Here is a 27,625-nt window from a genome sequence, read left to right as displayed (position 1 = left end):
TTTTTCTTACTGTAGAAATTCAGTGAAACTTACAAATAGTTTAAAGAGAAAGAAACATTTCCATTCATTTAATATTTTCAAGTGTTTTGGAGGGCATACTGTATATAATCCTGAAGAAAAACAGATTAATAAATAAACAAAAGACCCTTAAGTCAGGATCGATGCTGCCGTTGTGCAAGTTGTTCCCATAGAAACGAAGTTACTATTGAAGCGATAATGTATTAATACTGAAATTTGCCAACATTTGTGAATTCGAGGGAGTTACAACAAAGGTAGTTCATACTAAAGGTCTGAAAATCTTCAGTCGAGATACAGACGTGTCACGAATTGGAGTTCACCAGATATGGGCGAGACCGTGGACCAGCATGGAGCAGTGTCCCTTTAAACTGGTGGAGCGTTTAACATAAATCTTACGCAAACGCCAGCTTGCGGTTCTCTCAGAGTTTTCGCAAAAGACGTATTTGTGTGTGAACGCAGCAGGCACTTCCTGGCAACCTATTGCTATCTGAACAGCAGATGAATTGTTTGTGGGTTTGGGGTCCGTTGGGATCTTTTTTTCGTATAATGGCATTAGCCTAAGGAGCAGGTGACGTTTGGACTTCGGTCTCCAAGGGCCGCATACGTGACGCTTTGTGGCGCCACCGTTGCTCCGCCGAAACCATTTCGGCGGGCATAATGAAGCCGGGAGGAGCATCTGGCGTTTGGAGATGGGCGCCCGACATCGATTGTCACTCAAAGTGTCGAAAAAGAATGCCGTTTTATTCCTCCAATCTGCACGAGACGCTGCGCAACCATAAAGACCCAATTAGGCCGGAGGAGGCAGTGGTTTCGCCTTCACCAATCACATCGGGGTTGTATTGATCGCCAGCACCAGTGGGCGGGGGGCACCGCTTTCACCTCGCGCCCGTTGTCTTTCGGTCATTTGTGTCACCGTTCTTTTTGATTGATTACACTCGGACCATTTTCCATTCTCCTCCTGTATTCGCAGGTCACCTGATTAAACTCCCCCCAATGCCCTGCTCCCACACCCGGTTTTGTTCTTTCGAACCCCAGATGGCATCTGCCCACACATCTGTATTGTCCAAACAAAGAGGGCTCAGACAACCCTCGGAGGGATGTTCCATCATTAAAAAAAATCTAGTTCCATTTCTCCTAATGTAGCTCATTTCAGACCCTCGATATAGATTGCATACCGTACAGTCGAACAACCCGTGCAAACCACGTGATGGAAGCTCTCGAAAAAACGGAGGAGTGTTGGAAGGCAGGGGGTGATTTGTGACTGCAGGCAGGGCACATTGAAAGAATCCGCTCAGCAGTCTGGAGATGTGTAGGTGGATCGGATGAAGGAACAAAGAACATGATGGAGTGGTTTACACATTGAGCGACTGCTCCTAGGGGGGCCTAAAAACCTTTCCTTAAAAAACCCAACAAGAAGCTTAGAAAGCAGCAAGGTCTTATCTACACGATGGGTTTTGATAGGACTGCTGCTTCTTGAAAGTATACCAGAGAACTGCTTTTGGATTAAGGGGGCATCAAAGGGTTGTTTGTGGTCCAAAATCAATCTATTTCACTTGACTAAAAATTCTATAGTACATACGGAACAACATAAACATGATGTAACATGACTGGTTTCTGGGGCAAATCCACTGGTGAAGCAACAACTCGTTGGCTGTTCACTGGATCGGTCTAGAAAGGATATTAATCTCAATTCTAAATAAACAAAGTGGCTTGTTGTTCTTAGCTGTAAACTAATCAGTATTTAAAAAAAACATTACATTGTCATATTTGTCACCATCCAAGTTTTTCTGAACTTCTCAAATCAAGGACTTTTATGTAACTGTAACTCTACTGTTAGCTTAAGGGGTTAAGTTTCTACAAACATTTGCTCCATGTGTTGTCATTGTGAAGACCTTTAAGTCTAGATTTGAACTTTCCCTCAGGAGCATATAGTCAGATTCAAGACCCAACTAATGAAGCACAAGCTTGCTTGGTCTGCGCTCATGTTCAGCTCCCTGGGCAAAAAAAGGAATCAATCCACAGCGAAGGCAGCATTAACTACTAATCACCATCAACAAAGAATCTCTGGTGGATTGGTGTTTATTTTTTTTTCTCAAACCATTGCGATTGAATACATTTCATCTTGCTAATTTCTCCTCAGACCGCTCCGTATCTTCATGCTTCTTCGCATGAGCTAATTTTGCAGACTACCTCAGTCATTGCCGACTCAGTCGACTCGGACCACACTGACACCAGGGGTTTGCAACTAGCCTTGCTAATTTCTCCGCTATTTAAAGCCTACACAGAGTGTAAATAACAGCCCGGCACTTGCTAGGACGTCTCGGTAGAACCCGGCTTCAGATGTTTGACGCTATGGTGGATCTTTAATGGTCTCGGGTATCCCACGACACTGCGAAAAAAAACAAGTGGAGTCATTAGCATGGGGAAGACATCGCAAGGCTGTCTCACAGCACCTCGGCAGCTGTCATGACTCGACTCTACTTAACACTGCGAGCGGAGCATGGGAGGAAGGAAAGAAAAAAAAAAAGGAGGCAGAAAGTGATGATCTCAGCTGCAAAGAGTCACTGTGAAACACGTAATGAAACAATTCAGCACCTTGCCATGATCGCTAGTACGGTGGATTTTTAGCTTGAATTGTTTTGACGGCGGTACCGTTGTAGGAAGACGATTTTCCTTGTATTATTGTAATTCTTTTTTATCATAATTGTAACATGGCAGATTTTCACATTTGATCGACCCCAAAGCGTAAATCGGTTCCATCTTTAAAATGTTTTTTTTTTCACTACGATGAAAACAGTATAGTTACGATGCGTCGTCATTTCTATAGCAACCCAAAAAAACTTTTTTTGTAGTGATATTTTTGTAGTAAGGAATCTCCAATTTCCATGCTTGCTAAGACGTTGTGATAAGTAAAAACAGTAAAAATAATAATAAAATGGCTTAAAATGCTCTCTAAAGTTAAATGTGGCGATAAATCGATAAAAAAAAATGCATTCTATAATTAAAATTATAAATACATTTTCATTTTAAAGTCCTTCAGCCAGTTTTGTTGGATTATTTTTTCTTTTATTGTGCTGCTTTTTATCCCTTTAGTTTCTCAGGAAGAAAAATAAGAAGGCCACTACATCCATCTGTAGGTCTCCTGGTTGTAAGTTCTGGCGGAGACGTGAGGTTTTGACGAGTAAACGGAAGCCGTAAACAACGGCAGGTGCGGGCAGAAAGCCAGGAAAGGCGGGGAGGCCATTTTGTTTTTTCATTTGCTCGAGCAATGCTCTGGCAATTGAGAACACACACGAAAGCAAACACCAGCCATATGCAGGACTAAAGACCGACGTATGCCTGTGCATGTAGAACCAATAATCACAGCAGCTCTTGAGGACAAAAAAACTGCCAGGTAGCTGACATGGGACTAATTTGACATCTTGATTGGATTTCTGCGCCTCAGACCTATAATATGTAAATATCAGGAATTCCATCCACGTACGCAATCTTGCTTCCATCTGTTCCTCTTGGCGTATTGATTTCCGAGGCGACGTTCAGGACGTCGGTGCCCTGCGGCATGTAAATACAGTCCGTGCATCATATCGTATATGATTATAATCAGGAAAAGAAAGAAAAAGTACGGATTCAGTGGCAAGATGTTGAACAAGAAATCCATGAGACATCTGGTGCCTTGTAATTAAGACGTGGAAAAAAAAAAAGCCACAGCAGTGATTACAGATGCTAGACGATTGATAGGCCGCTCAGACACGTGCACGCTCTCGAAGACTTTAATTACCGGAGGTATAAATTGAGCTGTGTTTAAAGTAATAACAGGAAGATGACATCAATATTACAGCAAAACAAGAGTCGTCTCACGTGCGCGTTAAGCTGTCGTCGCTAGAACAGGCAAAACAGTTAGCGGTAATGATGTCGGCGTGTTTTCGTAAACGAATCGCTTTCGGCTGAACGAGCCGGGTGAGTTCTCACGTCTGATCGCTCATAAAGGTGCGGTATCGCCAACTGTTGTCATTTCGTACTGGAATCGCAGACGCTACACAGACTCGTAAACAAACAAAGCCTATACAAAAAGCATGTTGTTATTCAACAATGTTTATTTAAGATTTAGGAGTCAACAAGGTCAAGGCTGTTTTACAACCCGGGAATGTCTTCAGGGCAGACGATGATTTAAAACGAAAGCCGAAGGACGAGGAGGTTTTTTAAGTTTCTCAAAGGGTTTTTTTTCCCTTATACTGTAGGGAATTTTTCTCTTGGGCATGCAAGAGTGTGTGATAGTGTGGTGCTAACAGACTTACTGGTGGTCTTGATCTTGTCTGACTTGTCATCTCTTGACCTCTCTAGCTCCAGCTCTTTTGCTGTCAGGCCCCACAGCGCTCGGCTCGGCGCTTTTCCTTTGGCATTTCGGCGGTGTCAAAATTCGAGAAAGACGTCTGGGGTCTGATAAGAACCGTCTCCAAAAATACCACTCAGCAGTCTCGAGAGTCAGACGTGTCTGGAGAAAAGCTGGGAACATTATAGCGACGTTACCCATACATTATACGTGCTACTATATCGCGTAGTAATGTTACACAAAATAAGAATTTGAAACAAGCAATCGATTCTACTTCGAGATCCAAAACACTTTAGAGTTGTCGTTTTAATATTTAACTCTTTTTTTTTTTATCTTATATTGTTCCGAAGTTACCTTAAAAAGTAGCTCTGCTATAATTCTTGGCATAGAAAAGTGGAACAATTCATGGAAGGAGTCTCCAGTATTAGCATCTGCCTTGTTATTTGTTAACATTTGATAATATCTTTTATTTTATGAACCCTCGAATATTTCTATCTAACATATTTGTACCCGTTCCAGAATTCTACCCTTTCTCCCCATGGCCTGTCCACTATTCTTTGTTGTCCAAAAAAAGAAAGTTCAGTTTCCATGTAATTGCGCTAATGTCCGGCCTCCCTGTGTGAAACCCGAGCCTTGTCCTTTCCCGATTTCTCCCTCGCTTCTCTCCTTCCATCCCTGTCTCCTCAATTAGATCCCATTAGCTGGACCCCATTAAAATTCTTTGGTCCAATTTGGACTGAACACTTTTTGGTCAAAGATGGTCTTCGGTTGAAGCTGAGCTACACGTCTGGTCGAATGGAACACCCCGAGGGCCTCCCAGCTACACCTCAAGAGCTGGATTAATAAATAAGTAGTGTATGAAGAAGAGTCATCGGAGTTCAGAGAACTGCATTTGAAGCATAATGCTTTCGAAGTACAGGAAGTTGCATGTGAGTTACCCTTTGACGCCAGACTTAGATAACATCACGTGATGAATTGCTGCCTTGCTGTATGTTTGCACTCTCCCATGCTTGAGGAGTCTTCTTAACATGTTAACCATTCGTAGTTTGACAAGCACACACACAAATGGCCGTTAGTCAGAACTATGTACCTCAATACCCATCTATCTTACTTGTTTGAATTGCCCCTGTGATGAATGATATGTATTTAGCACAGGGACCTTGAGGTAGCTACATTTTTGCAGCCATTAATAACGGCCATGGAATGCCCCGTGTCAGAGGCTAGTGCCTGCACGTAGAGGATAGGGAGGACAGGTTTAACCTCCAATCCACGTTACTGTCTGAGCCCCCTGATTTCCCCCTCCAAATGGACAAGCTTAATCAAGACAAAAGGAGATGTCGGTTTTTTGTCCCAATCTGAGCTGATTGGGATTGGTGGGAGGGGGGAGGGGGAGGGGGGGCGAAAGGAGTGGTTAAAGGGTCTTTTCATATGTCCACCCACTCACTGTCCGGACTCTTCCTTGATAGAAAGAGAAGAAGGGCGCTGAAAGGATGGCTGCCCTCCTCCTCCTTCTTTTCTCTTCCTCAACCTCCATCTCCCCTGTGGAGTATGTGTGGGAGTACATGACCTGAAAGAAACCATGCGCTTTCAGTATTTTGTGGGGTTTGTTTTTTTTTTCCCCCCCTGAAACCTTATTCAAGCTCGTGTTAATATCTGACTAAACTGTATGAATTGTCCTATAAATATTTGTTACATTGTTTAGCAGCTGCATGTCCTTCATTTATTTAATGCTGACACCAGAGACTGCTTCAATACATCAACAACTACAGTCGAAATGCTAACATTATACCTCGTCGAATCAGCCGAACAGATTCAAGAATTCGGTATAGCTTTGGTACAACCGTATTTAAACAATAACTAGAAATCGATAAGAAATAATTATTAAACTCCCACACAGTAAAAGTCTAAAACCCTGTGTGAAGCGGTTAGCCAGATGGAAAACAGCAAGCGAAAGTTTTTGCCACTAAAAGGTCACACGGTTGGCCAAAACATACACGAAAAGACACAAACAAGCTCCGGTCCGGGGGCGTTCGCGCCAAGAAAGCAAACACTTCAGAGCTGGCAGACCGCTGCAGTTCGGGAATGTGGTTGGAGGGAAACGCGGGGAAAAAAGTGAAGGAGCCCCGTCCAAAACAAACCGAATGTGTCCTGTATACACAAACACACAGAAATGCTCACTTTTACAGATGCTTTCTCTCTGTCCTTTTTTTTTTTTTTTTTAAATCAGTTCACAAAAGTTTAAAGGGACAAAGCAACAAGTTTAAACCCAGCCTGCTTATCAGTGTCAGAAATGTCAGTATAATATACTGTAAGACATACAGTGGGCTGCTGCCATCATTTGGATGCTATCATTACACTTTAATAACATCTGTATATATATTATGTTTATTCATTTTTGTGTGTTTAAAATGTAAAACAAATGAACTAATTATGTCTAAAATCTTTATTATCTAAATGTGCCCTACGATTTGACTTTTTGAGGGGTTGTGGAACACCCTGGATGTAAAATAACCGATTGACCATCAGCACCTACTCCATCAGTGGCTTCATCCAACATTTTGGCTTCACTCTGAGAAGTTTATATTTTCAAAAGTAACAAGATAGATAGGTTCAGAACAACCCCAACACAACACCACCCCTCACCATGTTCTAATAGATTGTCTGCACATTTTTGTTATACTCTTTCAAGACCGCCAATGAAATTCACTTTTACTTCCAATTTTGGATGTTAGATTTGGATTGATCCTATTTAATATAATTCATTAATAAGTCTTTTTTTTCCACCACATTGGAGTTTCTTACAGGAAATTATACATATCTGACAATTTTAAAATAACTTTAAATACTTTTATACACTTAGTAAACTAACAATTTAGCAGCAATTGAGTAAAACAAGTCAAACTCACAAATTCCCAGTAACCCACACTAAAGATTTTTCTTATACAGGACCCACAAAGACACTGTCAGTAACCTACATATTATTATTTCATATTATCATTATCATAAAGAAGGTTTTTACAATTAAATTTCATTTGAAGTAATGTAAGTATTTTGTTGTATAAGCGCAAAAATATGTATTTATTTAGTTAGTTAGTTTGTTTATTCATTTATTTACTCAGTACATGAGTAAAATGAGTCAAGTGCCATCACGAACTCACAACTTCCCAGAAATCCACACTACAGATTTTTCTAAGGTTCTCACACAGAAGCCACAAAGACTCTGTCAGTGAAATGACACTTTTTAAAATAATTTTTTGTATGTTTTTTATATCTTACAGCTGGGTTTTACAGTTACTTTAGGTACAATTATTAACACACACACATACATTATATTTCCAAAAGTATTGGGTCCCCTGGTCGTAAGTACTGCATGTGATTTCTGAGCATCACCTTCCACATTTATTCCCAATTTGCTCTTCTAATTCCCTCCACTCTTCTGGAAAGATGTTCCACTACATTTTGGAGTGTGCTTATGGATATATGTGTTTATCAGCCACAAGGGTGTTATGAAAGGCAGGTACTGATGTAGGTGAGGAGACCTGGGGTGAAGTCAGCGTTCACATTCATCCCACAGGTGTTCAGTAGGGATGGAGCTCTATAGCAGGCTACTGAAGATTCCTCTTCCTCTCCAAAGCATGTAAACCAGATCTTCAAGGATCCCACTTTGTACACAGGGGCATCACCATGCAGGAACAGGTTTGGTTTCCCAAGTTCAAGCGAATGCAAAATTGTATTATACTGCATCTAACAGTACATTTGAGTGCCTTCAGTTTTGTGGTAACAGTTTGGAAAAGAACCACATATAGCAGGAAAGATCAGGTGAGCCAATACTTTTGGAAAGTGAGCTTCTATAGTATACATTATACAACAAGTACAATAAAATTATAAGACACCAATTGCAGCAATTTATAAAATTCAAACATATTTTGTTGTTGTTATTATAAAAACGCATTTAAGAACATTACAATCATGTCAACATATCAGTATATCAGTATAACCTTGATGGTTTTGTTATTGTTGTTGTCGCACAAGCCCACACACACATACACAATTTCTTTTCAAAAGCTTGACTGGGGTGTAAAAGACCTCCCATATCTCCAGCTTTATCGCCACTTCGCCCTTGAAAGCACAAATCCCTTGTAATCTCGTCCCCCCTTCGCTCTGAGAAAGTGGTCCGGAGTGTCTCAGTGTAAAACAAAAGGGGCTCGGTTAAATCTGCCACCCATGACAATGCAGGCACATCTGCAGTAAACAAACCCGGGGCTTACAGCTAGATTACGGCCCTGCATTCAGCAGCACCGCTGCAATCAACACCGGTGTGTGGAGATACGCTGAGGTTTGGGGGGGGGGGGGGGGAGCAAACACAACGAACGTATGGCAAGCAGACTTCTCCGGTGCTGCTTCCTCTGCCCCTACAGCTGCCACTCACATAGACACACTTACACATACATACAGTGTAGAAATTCTTTACACTTCTATACTTTCATCAATATAATAAAAAAACACACATCTCATCCCACAGCACTGTTGTCTATACGTTTTTGATCATTTTGTTGTTTCCATAGTAACAAGCCAATATCAGAGACTTCTATAGAGCCACAAACTCAAAAATATCTCAACATCATCAATTGAAACTTTTTCGGAGGAGACAGGTTTTTACCATATATGGAAAGAGTTTTGTGTATTTTTTTCTATATTGTGTAGTAGGTTGTGTTTGTGTGTTTTTTTTTATTTTTTTTTTAAGTATGTGTTTTATCCAGTGCAAATTTGTCAGTTTTTTGTCTATAAAAAACTACTTACAAATGTGTGTGTTGTAAACAAAATATGCTTTCGAGATTGAAAACATTATTCCACTCTCTCTCTCTCTCTCTCTCTCTCTCTCTCTCTCTCTCTTTTTGTCTCTGCTTTAATCCCTCTCTTACGCTGTCTATCTTACTGTCTATCTCTCTTTCATTCTCTCTCTTTCTTCACACACACACACACACAAAGGTAGACGCCCATTCGCTGAGCGCGGGGGAGGAAGTGACAGAGAGCCGTGGAATTCCTGCTGTGTGTCTCACACTTCACGTGTACTGTACTTGTGTTAGACACACACACACTTCTAAAATGACAAACATACACCCCCCACAAACTTTTATACAAATAAGTACACACACACACACACACACACACATAAAATCACGCTTCTAAAATTAGTGCATTGCACAGGAAATTTTTAAACCCACACACTTCATTCATTTATCTTCAGTAATTTTATTTTTTATTTTTTCTGGACACACACACACACACACACACACACACACACACACACACACACACAACACTAAAAACACACTACATGTCTCTTGTATTTATTGTCATAGTGCAGGGCACAAGTATAGAGTCAATGGAAATGAGTATGTATACAGTATATGCACAGTATCTGGTCACATGACCATAAGGAACAACCCACCCAATTTGCTCTTATAATAACCTCCAGTCTTCTGGAAAGATGTTCCACCAGATTCCACAAAAATTTTGTAATTTCATTCACCCACAAAGATGTAAGGAAGCCTGGGATACAGTCAGCATTCCAATTCATCCCAAAGATGTTCATTAGGGTTGGATCTCTTCAGCAGAAGATCTTACACTCCAACTCAAGCATACACTATATTTTCAAAAAGTATTGGGTCACCTGAACTTTTCTGGTTCTTTTCAAACTGTTACCACAAAACTGGAGGCACTCAATTGTACAAGACATCTAGCATTTTGAACTTGGGAACCCAAACCTGTTCCTGCATGGCGATGCCCCTTGTGCACAAAATGAGCTCCTTGAAGATCTGGTTTACATGCTTTGGAGAAGAAAATCTTGCTGCTATAGAGTTTCAGCCCTACCGAACACCTTTGGGATGAATGTGAACGTTGACTGCACCCCAGGTCTCCTCACCTACATCAGTACCTGCCTTTCATAACACCCTTGTGGCTGATGAACATAATACATAAACATTTTCCCAGAAGAGTGAAGGAAATTATAAGAGCAAATTGGGAGTAAATGTGGAATGCGATGCTCAAAAAATCACGTACCATACGGAATGGGTTTGGGTCTCCTCGTTCAAGTGTAGGGAGCTTTTAATGCTAGCGTTATGAAAGTTATAAAATCTAGTGGAACATCTTCCCACAACATTGGATTTTTAAAAAGTAGGTGTCCACAAACTTTTGGCGATACATTGCCTATTCTTAGTAGGATTGAAACGTATTTATTTTATGTATCACTACTAGAGGAGTCCTGTCAGGCTTAGGGAGCCCCCCCGTGATAAGAATTCTGTTCGGGTGGGTCACAAGAGGTCACAATCGAGCTGTCGTGTTTCAATCCGTTAATGCGTTTTTTCTTTTCCCTTCTTTACATGAAGCAGAGGCAGTCTTCACGACAGGGGCAGATGTCAAGGTTAGTGGCAGACATGTACACACACTGAAATGATGATAGCGTCTAGTGCAGGCTCGTGGGAGTTTATTTTTTTCTTTAGCCGTCACGAAAAAACCCATACCACCAAAAGGAATAGAGGGTAGCAGTTTTTTTTTTTATCTCCTTTCTAGTTTTACTGAGTATCAAAGATACAAGTAACTTTTACATTTACAATTCAATATATGGACTTTTTACTTCTATATTTTAATGGAAAAAAATGTGTTTACTTTCATTTTATTTGTCCATTAAATACTAATGGTGTTCAACTACCTTGTAACATGAGACTGGACTTTTGTTTGGTAATTGAAGATAAGTTTTGTCAAAAAAATCGCTTAGTTCTTTCTTTTTTTTTTGATCGACTCGTGTCTCGATGTCTCAGATTACTGCGTCTTTAAGCATACGTTCAATTTGAGTTCAAAACACAAGTACCTTGAGTGTATCAAATGAGATACTCGAAGACTTTTACTCAAGTCATATTGGAAGTAGTGGGTTCCCTGGTGGTCTAGTGGTTAGGATGCGGCGCTCTCACCGCTGCGGCCCGGGTTCGATCCCCGGTCAGGGAACCAACCCCAGCCATTGGGGTTGCACAAGCCTTAGTGCCGGTCCCAAGCCCGGATAAATGGGGAGGGTTGCGTTAGAAAGGGCATCCAGCGTAAAAACATGTGCCAAATCAAACATGTGGATGGTCCAACCAGCTGGAAGGGGGTGCCGGCAAGCTTCCTCTAGTCTAATGCTGTAGAAGAGAACCATAGTGATGGAAATTGTTTTATTGGGACACCTGTCTTTTCCCACCATATGTGGTTCTTCTTCAAACTGATGTGGTAACATGAAAATTTCCCTTCACTTGAACTACAAGACCAAAACCTGTTCCATTACAATGATGTTGCCATTTCCATGAAGATATGGTTTACATGGATTGAACTGGAAAATCTCCTGCTATAGAGCTCTGACCTCAACCCTATTAAACACCACTGGAATGTAGTGGAAGGCTGACTGAACCCCAGGCCTCCTCACCCTCACCTAAAGTCTTTACTGAAACCCTTGTAGCTGGATGAATCTGGTGGAACATCTTCCCAGAAGAGTGGGGCTTATTATAATGTTGAATCTAATGTTCAAAAAGCACATACAAATCATTCATTTTACAGTTATTCTTTGCTCCTACCATCTCAGGCTTGTTCATTAGGGATAGATTTATGAATTTCAAATTGAAATTGGAATGGATAATTATGTCTGGGAAAGTTATGAGTCTTCAGAGTCGGGTTAGACGTTACCTTCATTAAGTTCTCTTTCCTTTAAAACAATGAAAAGTGTGTCCTTTATTTTTGCGCTTTCAGCGTTGCCAGATCTTTTCCTTTAAGTAGAATAGACCTCTTTATTTTTTAGACACGAGCACTCGTCTTGTGACCAAACTCCACCCCTTTTGACAACTATCCTACGGATTTTGTGTTGTGAAAAGGCTTGAATATAGATGTGTGGGATTTCGGTATTATGTCCTCAGTACGTGCTCGCAACACACACACACACACACACACACACACACACACACACACACACACACACACACATGCAGAAAGAGAGAGCGAGTTGACCGAAGCATTTATCACCTGCTAGTCCAATTAATAACTTGCTGAAAAGGTCACGCACAAAACACACACACACACACACTTGTCATATTGTTATATAGGGCCACTTAGACCAACATTACACAATTTGCCCACAGAAAACAAATTCTGACACACACACACACAGCACACAAACTAGTCCTGTTGGATCCCAGGCCAGAGTGGCATAATAAATCAATGTGCAAGAGACAGGGGACAGCAGGACCGCATTCTCTCTCTCTCTCTCTCTCTCTCTCTCTCTCTCTCTCTCTCTCTCTCTCTCTCTCTCTCTCTCTCTATGTCTCTCTCTCTTTCATGCATGTAAAGGAGAGTCTTTGTGTGGTATCTGCACAGGGGACAGAGCAGATAACAGATAGATTTATGGCAGGGATTAAGCATAGGATTAGGGCACCTTGAACTGCCACGATAGCACACTTTCTCATGTCACGTTCCGCATTATCACAGATACTAAAAAAGACGGACTGACAGACAAGGAGCAAATGCTCACTTTTCATCTCCTTGCACTTATTTTAAACGACAGATCTGCTCCTTTATCACGCTATTATCTTCCTGCAGTTCCGGAAACACAGTACATATATATATATATATATATATATATATATATATATATATATATATATATATATATATATATAGCACCTTACAGCACCTTAGTCTTAGTCTCCACTCTTCTGTGAAGATGTTCCACTAGATTTTGGATTGTGCTTGTGAAGATTTGCTGCATGGGTGTTTGTAAAGTCAGGTAGTGATGTAGGTGAGGGTGAGGAGGAATTGGGTGCAGTCGGTGTTCACATTCATTCAGTTAAATAGGGTTGAGGTCAGAGGTCTATAGCACATCTTCCATAGGGCTGGCTTTGTGTACATGGGCATTGTCAGGCTGGAACAGGTTTGGGCCGTATCGTTCATGTGAACTAAAAAATGTGTTCTACTGTTTTCAGAGACGTCTAATATGATCATGTTCCTCCAACTTTATGCTAACATTGCAGTTTGGAGAAAAACCATGTATGGCATAGGTCTTAATATCTTGTTTCAAGTATGAAATAAATATAAAACATGTTCCCTGTTGTAAGGGACCGAGATTTCGAAACACAGTAAAGTGGAGGATTACTGTGCATATAAACATACATACATATAAATATAAGTTACTCATTCACAAAGTGTGTATTTTGCCTTAAACAAGCTACTAGTACCTTTTATTTCTAGCTAATAAGGTCATCAAAATTTGACAGAAACAAAAGGTCTTCTAATACATTTTTATGACATGAAACTATACATATACTCATTTATGTTTTAACAATTGATATACTAATTATTTATTTGTTACGCTATAAGTGATCGCAAGAACAAATGTTTTTGACATGAACTATAAATGGATAAAGCTACTATGTGACATTGAAGGTTGAAAACATACTTTAATAATGATAATCATATGATGACTATACCATAATAATTATATCAATTTCAAAACATGACCAATAGAAGGCGCTTTCTTTTGCTAATTCTTTGCTAGCTAGTTCTCCTATATTGCACAACAGCTATAAAGTGAGGAGGCTAACACCAGCTCCAACCGACCATGTTGTTCTGGACTCACGGCAGCTGCGAACGCTTGACAAGAGCACTAACTCACCTGTCCTTTTCTGTAAAATAAGTCCACATTGCTATTGCGAAGTATCAACAGGAGTCTCAGAGAACCTTGTTAGAACTAGATACGTGGCATTAAATGAGTCACTGAGGTAGCATCAGCACTGATTCCATGACGGGCTGAGTCATTCCCATATTCTTTTTTCATAGACCGACTTTGCAGTTATACTCAGTATACACAAGACTGAACTGCTAGAACTTGTGCAAATATTGTTGTATTTATCGAAGGAGACATTTATTATTGGGAAGAAGGTACTGAAAATATGTGCCCAACTCTGACATTTCGAAGATGAAGAGAAGTGAAGAACTAAATGACTCAATAGAGTCAGTGACTCAGAGTTGATAAATGAGCTGAGGGTTCTTGTAAAAAACAACAACACACTGAAGATAAATCAGGGTTATGTCTTATAAAATATAGTTTTGGTGTAAGGCTACAATGATATATATTAATATTTGATTCAATTCAATTCATTTTTATTTGTATAGCGCTTTTAACAATGAACATTGTCTCAAAGCAGATTTACACAGATAATGTGGTGATAAAAAATGAATATGTTCTTTATAAGTGTAAGTTTGTCCCTGATGAGTGAGCCGGTGGCGACTGTGGCAAGGAAAAAAAACCCTGAGATGACATAAGGAAGAAACCTTAAGAGGAACCAGACTCAAGGGGAAACCCGTCCTCAACTGGATCACACCAAATGTCCATTTATTTGCGGATAATTGATGTTGCGGGGTTCAGTGATCAGAAGCAAACTGTAATCCTGAATCACTGTAGCAGACTGTACACATTAACTACAGTCAGAATCCATCCTCAAAGCTCCTGTTCTTACTCTGGAATTTCATGGAACCACCGAAGGTGTTGATGAGAAACCGTCCCTAGCTGCACAGAGTGGCATCCAATCGAAGAGGACACTATCCAGAGGCAGGCCTGGACGAAGTGGGAAAATCCGCGGAGGAAAGAGGGGCAGTAATATCACAGCTCCCTGGTTCTGTCCACGAGATCTATTTTGGTGGCTGGAGACACTGATTTCTCAGGGTTTCTGGTTTCTATGTACCTCATACACTTGCACTATGTAGACTCCAATTGGGGTTTCAGCTAGCGCTGAAATGTCTATAATGTGTATCCGCTTCATGCCATGGGCTCCAGAGCTAGGTTTCTAATCCAATGCTGCCAATTTGAACTAGTGAAGACGCCTCAACTTGAAACAGGGGTCAATAGGATTCCATGGAGCAGATATTCAGGGCTAAGGGCCTTGCTCAGGGGCCTATTAGAGGCAGCTAGGCAGTGCTGAGGATTGAACCCCTTCTCCAAAAAAGCCAAATATTTCTATTTATCCAGCATCTAGTGGTTTAGTGGTAGCTCAGTGGATAACATGTTGGCTTTCCAATCGGAAGGTCATGGGTTACGATCTGAGTACTACCAAGATACCATTGCTGGGGTCCTTCAGCATGGCCCTTAACCCTCAATTGCTCAGATGTATAACTGAGGTACGAGCAAATACCATAAATGTAAATTTTGTGATGCCCCAACATTTTGAATGGGTTTCAAGAATCTTAAGCCAATCCTGTAAACACCTAGAGGTCAATTTAGCATAAACCTCAGCTAGCTGTTTGGTTTTATACATTGAGCCAAGGATCAAACCCAGGACCCTCTTGGTCAGCCCACTAACAGCAGTTTGTTCCTTTCTGAATTGTAAAGACAAGCAGAATTTAATACATTTCAAACAACTCATGTCATTGTAAGGACTCTTTGGAAAAAATTCTGTCCACATCTTATATCAAGACAACTTGGAAGTTCATTATATTTCCGTCGCCTCACACATAAGTACACACCCGAACATAATTTAACCTGATATTTTGCTAAAATGAGCTCTGCGCTAATAGAGTCCCATGTTACACTACTGGCTTGGCAGCATGCCCTCTGTTTTTGGCATCAATGCCTAAAATAATCATCCTTTTTTTTATTTTTGTCCTTTTCGTCCTTTCCACTCAAGGCCGTCATCCCATCGGGTTCATTAAGCGGAAATTACACGAGTCATCCTTGCACTAAGGAAAAAGATTTAATCATTTTGGCACGGGAAACCGCATAGGAAACGTTTAACGAGGAGAAAGGTGAACTCCGTATAAATGGAAAACGAATTCAAATGTTTGTTTTAACCTACATCGTCAGTACAAATGACAAAGTATTGCCTCCTCTCGGTCGGAGGGCGTTTTTAAAAGTTTTCTTTCCCTTGAAATATATTAAAAACAAAATAAAACAAAAATCAATGACCTTAAGACGATGTCTTAATTGAACTCATGGCACTTCAGGGAAATTCCAACCATTTCAAAACAAACGGAACAAAAAGGAAATCTCAGCAATGTTTTTTTGTATTCTGAGTATGCAATACATCGAAGCCCTGTAGGCTAGTCATTAGTAAAAGCGCTGAACAGCCAAACTCTGGGTGCATCTAAACAGCCCTGGTCGCCCCCTGGAGGAGAATGCTAATCCACAGCACCACACACAATTGGAGAATTAAAGCATCATGTAACAAACATCGCAGGACGAAACGAATTCGTAAAATGAATTAGCGGCATCAGTGAGAGCCTTGAATAGAAATGTCTGTTGGCTTCATTCGCAGCTTAGCGAGGGTGCAGCGTGGTGTACGCTTAACCACCGTTTCCTCTTTCTTTTAGCATTAGTACTTTGGCTTATGAACGGTTTCTGGAGTCTGTAATTGTCAGATCGTTTGCCGGCACTGCAAAACGAAAAAAGGATGTAGAAAGGAAGCAGATGGAACGCATGCTGTTTGTTGACACTCGTCTACTGTTTAAAAAAAAAAAAACTGAAAAAAACTAAATGGATTTCAAGGCAAATTATTTCAAATTGCTCACAACAAATGATCTTTTTTCTATTTCCAACAACGAACTATGATTAATTGATATCTGGTGCCACCCACATGAGAATGGGTCGATTTCGAGTCAAGGTTTCTTTGGTACAAGGCTCATTGTTAAAAGTGCTCTACTTATATCCTGTACCACTGTGGTCTTCAGTTCTCAAGACTCAAGTATCGTTTAATCATTTTTATGTTGAATCTTACTATATTAACATTGCGATCTCAGACCCTTCATATAATCGAAGCTAAAAAAAAAAATAGGTCAAGAATCTGTGTCATTATTTACCGAGGAACAAAAAAAATACTGTTGCCATGGAACAGAGTTTCAGGTGTTGAGGTTTTACAACTCTGTCATTTTCCAATAAAGGGAAAGTCTTGAGGATGAAAGGACTGAATTGTGCCTTCAAGTGCTATGGCTCATTTCTGGATGCTTCATATGTGTTTTATGTAGCTATGCGTAGGTTTTATGTCATGTCTCCACCCATGTCAATGTCATTGGTGGCTTTTTTTTATTGCCCTTATCTTTTTTATATTTATATCCCAGTGTTTGCTTTATTTTCTTGCAAACTATTGCTCTGTCAAGATATTTGATATTAGCTGTTTTACTTATCTTGTAAATTTTTGGTTTGAAACATTGATTGATATCTATTTAAATGATCATAAGCCCAAAACAAAAAAAAAAATAATAATTTCGGCAAACAGTCTTTCATCATCAATTCTTCTCAAAATGTTCTGCTTGCTGTTGAACTGATTCTGAACTGTAGGTTGGCGATGAGTACGTAGACACCACCAAGTTCTAGACAGAGCGCAGACTCCACCCCGATTGGTGGCTTGCTGGGTGTTTGACCAGTTGAGTTTTTATTCTCGTAAATAAAAAGGAACGAATTTGTGAAATGTAGTCGTGTAAAAAAAGTGAGATATAAAACTAAAAGTTTTTCTAAAGTAAAGTACAGATTCACAAAAAAGTACTTAAGTATGGTAACGAATTGCATTTACTTCCTTACAGTCCACCACTGCCTTTAAACTGAATGTGGTTCCTCTCTGCATTCTCAATGCAAGATGCCAAGACTTGCTTATAAATAGCTGCTATAATAGGGGTGATAGCGGGTTGTATTTGTAAATGGATAATAAATAAAAAGTTATTCCGAAGGCATTTGAATGAACGAGAGGAATATAATGATGGAAGAAATGAAATAAAACACGATAAAACAAAGTTTATTTGCAGAATGTTCTCGCAGTCAAAGCAATCTTCACCCTGATATGATTCATAATTCAATTTGGAACATGGTGGTGGTGGTGGGGGTGGTGGGGGTGGTGCTGGTCATCGTCAGCTGTCTTTTCTCACGTACAGAAGGTCCAAAAAAAAACTGCACTATGCAGAGGAGTTTCTTTTTTTTCACCCTCAGCTCCAGTTTTTGGCAATCTCAATCGGATAAAAACAAACAAACAGACAGAGATATCAGAATGCAGCGTACAAACAAGTTTTGATTCGTTATGAATTCACGATATTTGCCAGAAGAGATCGGATGAGTATTAGAAGGTTGTGAGAGCAAACCCTTTTGGACCCCCGCACACTTCGAAGTGGAGCAGCACTGCTTTTTCAACAATTTCTTCAGACACTTCCCAGAATGCTCCCGTCGTTTTTGCACGAGGGAACGAGACAATGAGCTATTTGCGATTGCACATTCAGCTGACATCAGACTAATACCCCCTGAGTGGCCCCGTAGAGAAACTATAAGCCTCAGCAGGAGGGGGGGTTAGTGAAGGCAAGAAAATCTGCATAGACAGCCAATCGAGGACAATTTTCCTAGCTTAAAATCATGTTACCTTTCTTTGGAAGCAAAGGTTTTATTCAAAATGCGCTTCCTTCGGCCTGGAAACCTCAAACGAGCGCTCATTTTTATTTCAAACCGTCTCTTTTTTTTTTTTGTTGGCGGCGCCCATCGAAATCCCAGTGGATTAGTCAATGGGGCTGCTTTTGGAAAGACCAAGAGACTCAGAAGAAAGTCTTTAAGGATACGCTGTGGATGTAGACCTATTAAATGACTTGTAATGCATATTAAAAAGGCAGGGGGGAAAAAAAATAACATACTTCTTTCCCAGACAAGGCGAGTCCCGGAGCACCTGAAGGTTCTAATCTAGTTCTCGAACCAAGCCGATGATCTCATCCCAACAATAAGTTCTACTTCTGGGTTAAACAATGTCTGACCATCAAAATTGGCCAAAAATTACAATTGTATTTGTTGGAATTATGTTGCACAATGGCCAAGCAATTGCAAACATTTTCCTTCATTTTTCCTACGCTTGTGTTTTTATTTTTCTCTTTCAATCTTTCTTTTTTTTAGCCCTGTTACAAAGAAGCATCTGGAAGACTTTCTCAAGGTGGAAAACCCCCTAATCTCAGCTCTAAAAAACAAATCAGTCATCCATTTTACAACCTCCCTTACAGTGGTCATGTGACAAATATAATTGCGTAAGTTGGCGTCACGGTGACTAAACGACAAGAACGTACTTCCAATCAAATATATAATTCCCACAATGGTAAAGAAGCCTTAGCAAGAGGAAATGCACCTGAGCCTCCTTCCTATCTAATGGCATCAAGCCCTTAAGTCAAAACTGATCATCTTGAGAAAAAAAAATGTGTGGGGATCAGTCAATAACCCAATTCATTTACAGTACAATAGGCTTTCGTTCCCTGATCGCACGGCCCCCCGAGGAATTCTGACACCCCCGCTTTTGACATCTTCGACCCATATCGGCAAACTGCTCATCAAAACCCAGGTGTCCTCGGAGCACCTTTAATTTTAAAGTCTTGATGAAACATTTATTGCAGAAGCCATGCCGTGAAAGAAAGAAACAATACGATCCTGACTTCTCTCTCTCGTTTTCTCTCTCTCTCTCTCTCTCTCTCTCTCTCTTGCTGTCTTTCACTTTCCTTCAGTATGAAATCGCAAAACCTCCCACTAGGTCAAGAAATTAGTGAAGTGTGCACCCACAATCTCAAGCCTCCTACATGCACACAGCTCTCCAGATGGAATGACATGAAATCTTGAGCGGACTCATAGCAACATCCCACACAAGCTGACCAGGGAAATAGGGTGTAAGAATCTGAGTGTGGTTAAGAAGAAAAGAATGAGGTGGCGGAGCATAAACGGAGCGTAATGAAGAAACAGAACGCAAAAGTTATAGCTGAAGTGGGAATGTAGCTTAATTATATTGTATCCTTTATAGTTTTCCATTTAACCATTTTCCATAATAACTAAAGCATTGGACACCGAAGCAACATGCAGCAATCTCTTTTATTAATGCAATGGGGATAATGTTGATTGTTCCTGACTCATCGATTATGCATTACGTTCCCTGGAAAAATATAGGTGCCAAGAAGTCTTGAGATCCCCAGGACGAGGTTTAGGACCTAGGCAAAAACTAGCCATTGTAGTCTTGGTAACAGTCGAAAGCGTGACTTAGGCAAAGAAAACAAGAACTACGCACTGAAATGGATGGTAAAATATGCAAGACTTTGCAACGAGACAAAAACAAAAGTAGCAAGGTATAAACAAGCGAACTAATCAAAACCGGGACGGTGAACACAACAAGGTAGCACAATAAACAAACAAGAAATGAAAGCAGGTGATGCAAACCCAAAGGGCAAAGGGGTAAAGACGGGAGTTAATTTATACCCCTAGCATTTTGGGTTGTACCTTAGAAGTGCATTATTTAAGAACTTTTTGATGTAGGCGGAAATAGAGTGCCTGTGGGTTTTCTTATCGGGGCGTATATACAAAGCTTTTCTCATTTCGCAATATTTTATATATGCATTGCTCTAGCTGCTAACATTCGATCAGACCTATCATGGTAAGAAGATATTCTTTATACATAATCCCTGTTCTGTTTATAAAATATACTGTAACACCAATGATGCAACTGTTTCAGATATACTTATCATGCACACCATCATACCAATATGTCATTTCAATTGGAAAAAAAAAATCTGATTCTCACTGTTTATTGCAGCAACAGCAGGTGACAGAAATTCAACTTTAGAGAGACAACGCCCCCTTCTGGTAGCAAGCAGATTAGTCTGATGTGTTAATCTTTTTTTTTTTTTACACGTTTTCAGAATCAGATAAGCCGAACGTGTGAGAAAATGTGGCTTGTGCGGGTGCATGATCTCAACAGAGTTAAGCATGTTGTAACCCAAAATTTATGTCGGGGAAACATCTGGGGAAACATTCGATAAGCCGATCTCAAAATGACTGAAAGTGAGGCAAACCACATAGCGAGAACCATGGACCCTTTGTTGAAATCAAGTACCATCCCATTTTCACTGTAGAAGATAAGATTTGAAAAATAATTGTCCGTAGACCTGCTCAAATCTGAAGAAAATAGAGCTTAAACAATACCCTGTGACTTTAAAGGCCTCGATCAAACTTTCAAAACTTTGAAAGTTTCAAAACAAAACTATGACACCACAATGAGTCATCATAGAACAAAAGTGAGCAAGAAATGTTTAATCACTTCAATGGAACTCCAGAAATGTAGGTTTGGAGGCCGAACGGACCCACCAGAAGAACCTCCATCGTTACAGCACTGGATTATTTGATTTGGGAGTCATTTAGCATTAAAAAGGCAACTGGCAGCTGGCTAAAGCTCTCATACCATATGGTTTAAGGAGATTTTCTAGACCATGATCAGCCTGGAATCTGTGTTGTCATGGTAAGAAACATAGCACGAAGAGACACCATTAATGAGGCGACCTTGATGTTTACCTTCCGCTTTCGGGTCTAGTTCTTCTTTCGGCTTCAGTATTTTTTCCAGTTTCTTGTTCTCCTTCATTGATATTACTGTAGAAATTACAGAAGGGACACATTTTTGAAAGGGTATCCTATTTTATTTTCTTAAGAGTAAAAGAAAAAGCAACAAGACCGATTTATTTCAGCTTTTCCCTTATTGTTGGTGTCATTGTCTTGTAATTGCTTGTTGAACTCGTGCCAACTTCGACGCAACATCTTGTCAGACTTTTTGCCTGTTCCTCCTGACAGGATTTGTGTAAATCTGGTCAAGATTGCTGACCCCTTCAGTTCCTTTTCCAGTCACAACATGATACTGCCACCCCCATGCTTCACAGTTTTGATCAAATTTTTTGGACTAAAGCTTTAGGTATAATCTTTATAGCCAGTATATTTATGCCTGGTGATGCAAACTTTGTTTCGCCTTTTTATATGCTGGTGTTGGTTGCACTTTCTTATTGGTAATGCAGGATACTTGTAATGGTTGATGGAAATGCTATGGCAGGTCTATGTTCTGCCAAAATTTTTATTTGAATGTCATATACAATTATTTGTACAGATGTCTGTAAAACCTTCAGTTGTTTGGAAATTGCTTCATACACTGAACTTTAAGAGGGCCACATTTTTATTTTTCTGAGGTACATTTTCATTTACATTCACAGCATTTGGCAGACACCCTTTATCCAATTTGACTTACAAGTATCAAATCCATACAACTGAGCACTTGAGGGTTAGAAGCCTTGTTTAAACAGCCAAAGAGCAATGGTCTGATTTAAACTCATGTCCTCCTGAGCAGAAGTCCAACATCTTAACCACCTTAATTGTTAGCACTTTTTAATGGTATAAAAGAAAGAAAGGCTCAGATCCAGAGCCACTGATTTGTTCCTGAGTAAATCCTAATGATGAGAATTGGACCCAACATTTTATCTTTTGGCCTTGGCCTTGGTGGATCTTTGGAATCCTTGCTTGACAGTTGTAGTTTGATCTTGGACAAGGTTGCCCATGAAGCTGACTTTGAATAGTAGGAATTGTCAAAAAAAACAGCTTCATGCATGCAAGATTAAGTTTAAGAACATGTATTTCTAGGAAAATGTGTCATCAAACTTTTGCCTATTTTTCCACTCGTCTGTCACGTGACAGGATGAAAGGCCTTCAAACAACACAAATAGAAACCGCGCTCATCATGCAACAAATAACTAAAGAAGCGCAGAGCTTTCCGATTGGTCCAAAAGTGTTGATAAAATAAAATTGTAAAATTGTTTATTTTTTTCCGCTAAGAAACACAAAGACTTCGTAGTTCCACCGCCATCATCACCCCAACAAAACACAAAGACTGGATGCGGCCCAGGACGCACTCGAAGACGCAGCAAGACGAGTTCTAGACGTTGACACGGGGCTCACGTTGCTTCTTCATATTGAGAACATTTTTCTAGGTCACTTGGAAGCACAGCATGTTAATTTGCTCTTTTCACACAGAGGGGGGAAAAATCATTCTTACCGCTAAATGGGTCATGGTAAAGTAGAGGCCTGTGCACATTACATAACAAATTTCCCTTGCTAAACACGCACGGTCTTTGGTGACATCGCAGATACCTATCGAATTAACCTATTACGAATTAACCTTTTTAATGAATTACATTATACTTTTTTATAAATAAATCGAGTGGCTTTAATCATAGGCAACGGATTTGAGAAACTTGGTGGACGTTTTCATGTCTTTCTTTCGTTCTTTCTTCCTTTCTATCTGTTAAATGATGATTAGTAAGATTAGTAGTTGTAGTGGTACATTCTTATGATCGATTATACATTTTATTTTTAAAATTATGAACTAAATTTTAATGAATAATTTAAATTATTTGAATATTTGTACTTACTACCTTCTAGATTCTTCTTCTTCTTCAGTCTGATCAAAGTCTCTTGACTTTAAAGTTTGATCAATTTAGTTACAGTAACAGTTTTAGCATTATATGTGTTTAATTTGTTATGTTTGGTAAGTCCAGAACACCTAATTTCTAACCAGCTCTTTCTAAGTGTTTCTACACATCCTACATACAGTACTAGAAAAAGGTTTGTACACTGTACATTAAAACAATGTACTGTATTAACAACATAGGAAGCAACAATAAGTTTAGAGGTAGTTCCTAGTGCTATGTTTTAATTCTTTGGTATTTACAAAGCAGCCCAAAAAAAAATGCTTTGTTGAAGGCATTATCATATTTAATTTACCTTATAAAATTTACACATTTCCCAAACAGCATGTTCTCATGGTACATGGTAACATGCATTTTAATGAATTAGAATATCATTTAAAAGTTGATTTATTTTAGTAATTCAATATGAAAATTTAAACTGGTATAGTTTATAGATTCATCACACACATGCGGATATATTTCAAATGTATTTTTTTTTTTTATTTTGATGATTTTAGCTTACAGCTAATGAAAACCCAACATTCAGAATCTCAGAAAATTCGAATATTACTTAAAACCAATAAAGAAAATTAATAAAAAAATTAATAAAAAAATTTTTTATCAGAAATGTTGGCCTACTGAAAAGTTTGAACATGTACAGATCTCAATACTCATTCGGGGCTCACTTTGCATGTTCTGGAAGCCCAGGTTGCTTTGATATCGGCCTTCAGCTCTTTTACGTTGTTGGGACTGGTGTATCATATCTTTCTCTTTACAATACACCATAGATTTTCCATAGGGTTTAGGTTGGGAGAGTTTGCTGGCTAATCAAGCACATGGACACCATAGTTCTTAAACCAGGTATTAGTACTTTTGGCAGTGTGGGCAGGTGCTACGTCGTGCTGGAAATTGAAATCAGCATCAGAATCGAATGCACCCGTATTAGGATAATGTAATTATCGAAGTGTAAAAAAAGTGTCCAATTCTTTACAAAATTCAGGAAATAAACACCTCAAAAAAAACTTATTTTGTATCAGACATCGTTTTCTGTAGTAAAAAATTCCCCAAGTTTCTGTACGTTGATTTGTGGTCTCCCGTACCGCAATACTAGGAAACATTTTATGCGCCGTATATAAAGTACCTTTTTTTTCGGCGATGGGTGTGTTTTAAAACTCAACAAACACACACACAAAACCCTGTTGGTGGTTTCTACCTTTTCTTTTTTGCATGGTAAGCACATCTTGGAAATATCAGCCACTTTAGGCTTTCCTGTCCCCTTTATCTCAAAGTCATTGTCCTCATTTTACTCACCGCACCTCCTTCTAAAAAATACCCTACACACTGATTTGTGTGTTTGCGTACTGTGTGTATGTGTTTGTATGTGTGTATTCTCCAATATATAAGACACCAGCACATGTGTGTGTCTCTAATCCGTCTCGCCATAATGTCTCTGAAAGGTTTGGTGACCGTCGTCTTCGTCGGATGCTGGTTTTTGTGCATGTTCTGTCTGACAACAGATGCATGTGAGTATATTTTTAGCATTGTTGTTTCTTTTTCTTTTCAATTTATTCATTTTCAAGTAAATTTCTGATCGTGACTCACATATTTGTCCTATTGGATGTTGAAGGAAAAAGTGCATGAGATTTTTTGATGATTATTAACCTCATTTGTTTATGTATTTATTTCATGTAATCTTTATGGACATTTTGTCGATAGTGTTCTTCAGTATTCTACAACGTTTCGCTAATGCTATTACTTCTACCAGTACTATTACCCAGGGTATTATAATTACAGTGAGTTAAATGACACTACATGAGGAATTCAGCAATCGAATAATGTCCATACAACATTATTTCACAATTTCTTTAATAGTATACAATCAGACAATACAGGAACCACGTATTAAAAAACATAAATAAAATAGAGTCCTACTTTATTGTCACTGCCAACACCGACATTTGTTGAACTATTATAGATAGATAGATAGATAGATAGATAGATAGATAGATAGATAGATAGATAGATAGATAGATAGATACATACTCAAAAAATCCAATTTAAACTGTACCTTATTGGATCAATAAAGTAGATAGATAGATAGATAGATAGATAGATAGATAGATAGATAGATAGATAGATAGATAGATAGATAGATAGATAGATAGATAGATACATACTCAAAAAATCCAATTTAAACTGTACCTTATTGGATCAATAAAGTAGATAGATAGATAGATAGATAGATAGATAGATAGATAGATAGATAGATAGATAGATAGATACTCAAAAAATCCAATTTAAACTGTACCTTATTGGATCAATAAAGTAGATAGATAGATAGATAGATAGATAGATAGATAGATAGATAGATAGATAGATAGATAGATAGATAGATAGATAGATAGATACATACTCAAAAAATCCAATTTAAACTGTACCTTATTGGATCAATAAAGTAGATAGATAGATAGATAGATAGATAGATAGATAGATAGATAGATAGATAGATAGATACTCAAAAAATCCAATTTAAACTGTACCTTATTGGATCAATAAAGTAGATAGATAGATAGATAGATAGATAGATAGATAGATAGATAGATAGATAGATAGATAGATAGATAGATAGATACTCAAAAAATCCAATTTAAACTGTACCTTATTGGATCAATAAAGTAGATAGATAGATAGATAGATAGATAGATAGATAGATAGATAGATAGATAGATAGATAGATAGATAGATAGATACTCAAAAAATCCAATTTAAACTGTACCTTATTGGATCAATAAAGTAGATAGATAGATAGATAGATAGATAGATAGATAGATAGATAGATAGATAGATAGATAGATAGATACAAAATTTTGTCTGTTTTTTTTGTTTTTGTTTATTATGTCTCTTAACACCGCAGCACATTTCAAAAGGACAAACAAACAAACAAACCCAAGCAATATTAGTTATCAAAATTCTGAATGTTAAATTAGTATAAAATAAAAAAAAAAGGTGTACATCATAAGGCACTTTGTTTTAAACGATAGAGTAACTTTAGAGAGTTTGTGTATATATTATATATAATATTAAATAATATTATATAAATCAATGTCGATATAAGAAAATAAATATACAAATAAATTAATTAATATTTATAATGAATTAAAGTTTCATTTTTAATGAATCCATTAAAATAACATTTTATTATGGTTCTTTGTTTGGTTGGTGTTTTTTTTTTGTGATGACTGATTTTTATTACACATTTTTTTATTTTTTCTTATTAAACGCTTTGTCACCCTGCTGTATTGATGTATAATGCCAATGGTGAATGTGTGTGTGTTTTTGTGTATCGCTAGATGGCCCGCTAAACCATGCCTGCTGCGTCAAGTACACACGCACCCCTCTGGATTTCAAACTGATCAAAGGTTTCGCGGAGCAGAGTTCCCGCGAGGTGTGCCGCATCGACGCCATCATGTGAGTCATCTCACCGCAATGTGCAGCCAACCGTTACCCACAATGCAGTGTGGTTACACATTCCTCATGCATGCACTCGCATACAGTAGGAGAGCATGGCACTTGTACAGTAGCGTAAATGAAAAAAAATGCGTTCCATTTTTTTTTTTAGATTTCTTACGAAGCGCAATAAAAAAGTGTGCGCAAGCGCTCAGGACGAGTGGGTCAAGACCATCCTGGCACGTTTCAGGTAACGGATTTTCATCCATAATAGACAGAGTTTTTGCAATCCAATTTTGTTTTAGTAGACAACTATATGTAGACACGCGTCGAGTAAACAGGAAGCACTTCCTGCCCGTAGCGTCGCTAACGTGTCGATCTTTTTTTTACAGCTCGAAAATGAAAAAAATGTCTCAGCACACTGCTAACCAGGTCAACCAGAACGAGGATCGGAATCCCACCACGAGCGCGTGAACGCCTCTTCGCGCAACCGCATCTTCTTCCTATCGCCCGCAGCAGACTTTTTTTTATCTCGAAGATAAATGCTAT

General features: G+C 38.9%; 1 protein-coding gene across 1 annotated transcript; it reads left to right on the top strand.

Annotated features, from left to right (window-relative positions):
• The first annotated feature begins 24,970 nt into the window (after nt 1–24,970).
• On the top strand, nt 24,971–27,599 carry ccl20l (C-C motif chemokine ligand 20-like). Its single transcript, XM_083541897.1, has 4 exons — nt 24,971–25,152; nt 26,980–27,097; nt 27,249–27,326; nt 27,469–27,599. Exons 1-4 carry the CDS (start codon nt 24,999–25,001, stop codon nt 27,548–27,550), a joined length of 432 nt encoding a protein of 143 aa, XP_083398023.1. The 5' UTR covers nt 24,971–24,998; the 3' UTR covers nt 27,551–27,599.
• The last annotated feature ends 26 nt before the right edge of the window (nt 27,600–27,625 follow it).

This window comes from Silurus aristotelis (genome assembly GCF_946808225.1).
Source record: "Silurus aristotelis genome assembly, chromosome: 5".
Classification (NCBI taxonomy): Eukaryota; Metazoa; Chordata; class Actinopteri; order Siluriformes; family Siluridae; genus Silurus; species Silurus aristotelis.
The sequence above is the reverse complement of the archived record's forward strand: the minus strand, read 5'-3'. Positions and strand labels throughout refer to the sequence as shown.

Excerpts from the sequence above, each read along its gene's own strand:
- ccl20l (XM_083541897.1), top strand. The coding sequence starts at position 24,999 with ATGTGTTTGTATGTGTGTATTCTCCAATATATAAGACACCAGCACATG. Across the intron at positions 25,153-26,979 it reads CTGTCTGACAACAGATGCAT|ATGGCCCGCTAAACCATGCC; the intron begins GTGAGTATATTT and ends GTGTATCGCTAG. Across the intron at positions 27,098-27,248 it reads TGCCGCATCGACGCCATCAT|ATTTCTTACGAAGCGCAATA; the intron begins GTGAGTCATCTC and ends TTTTTTTTTTAG.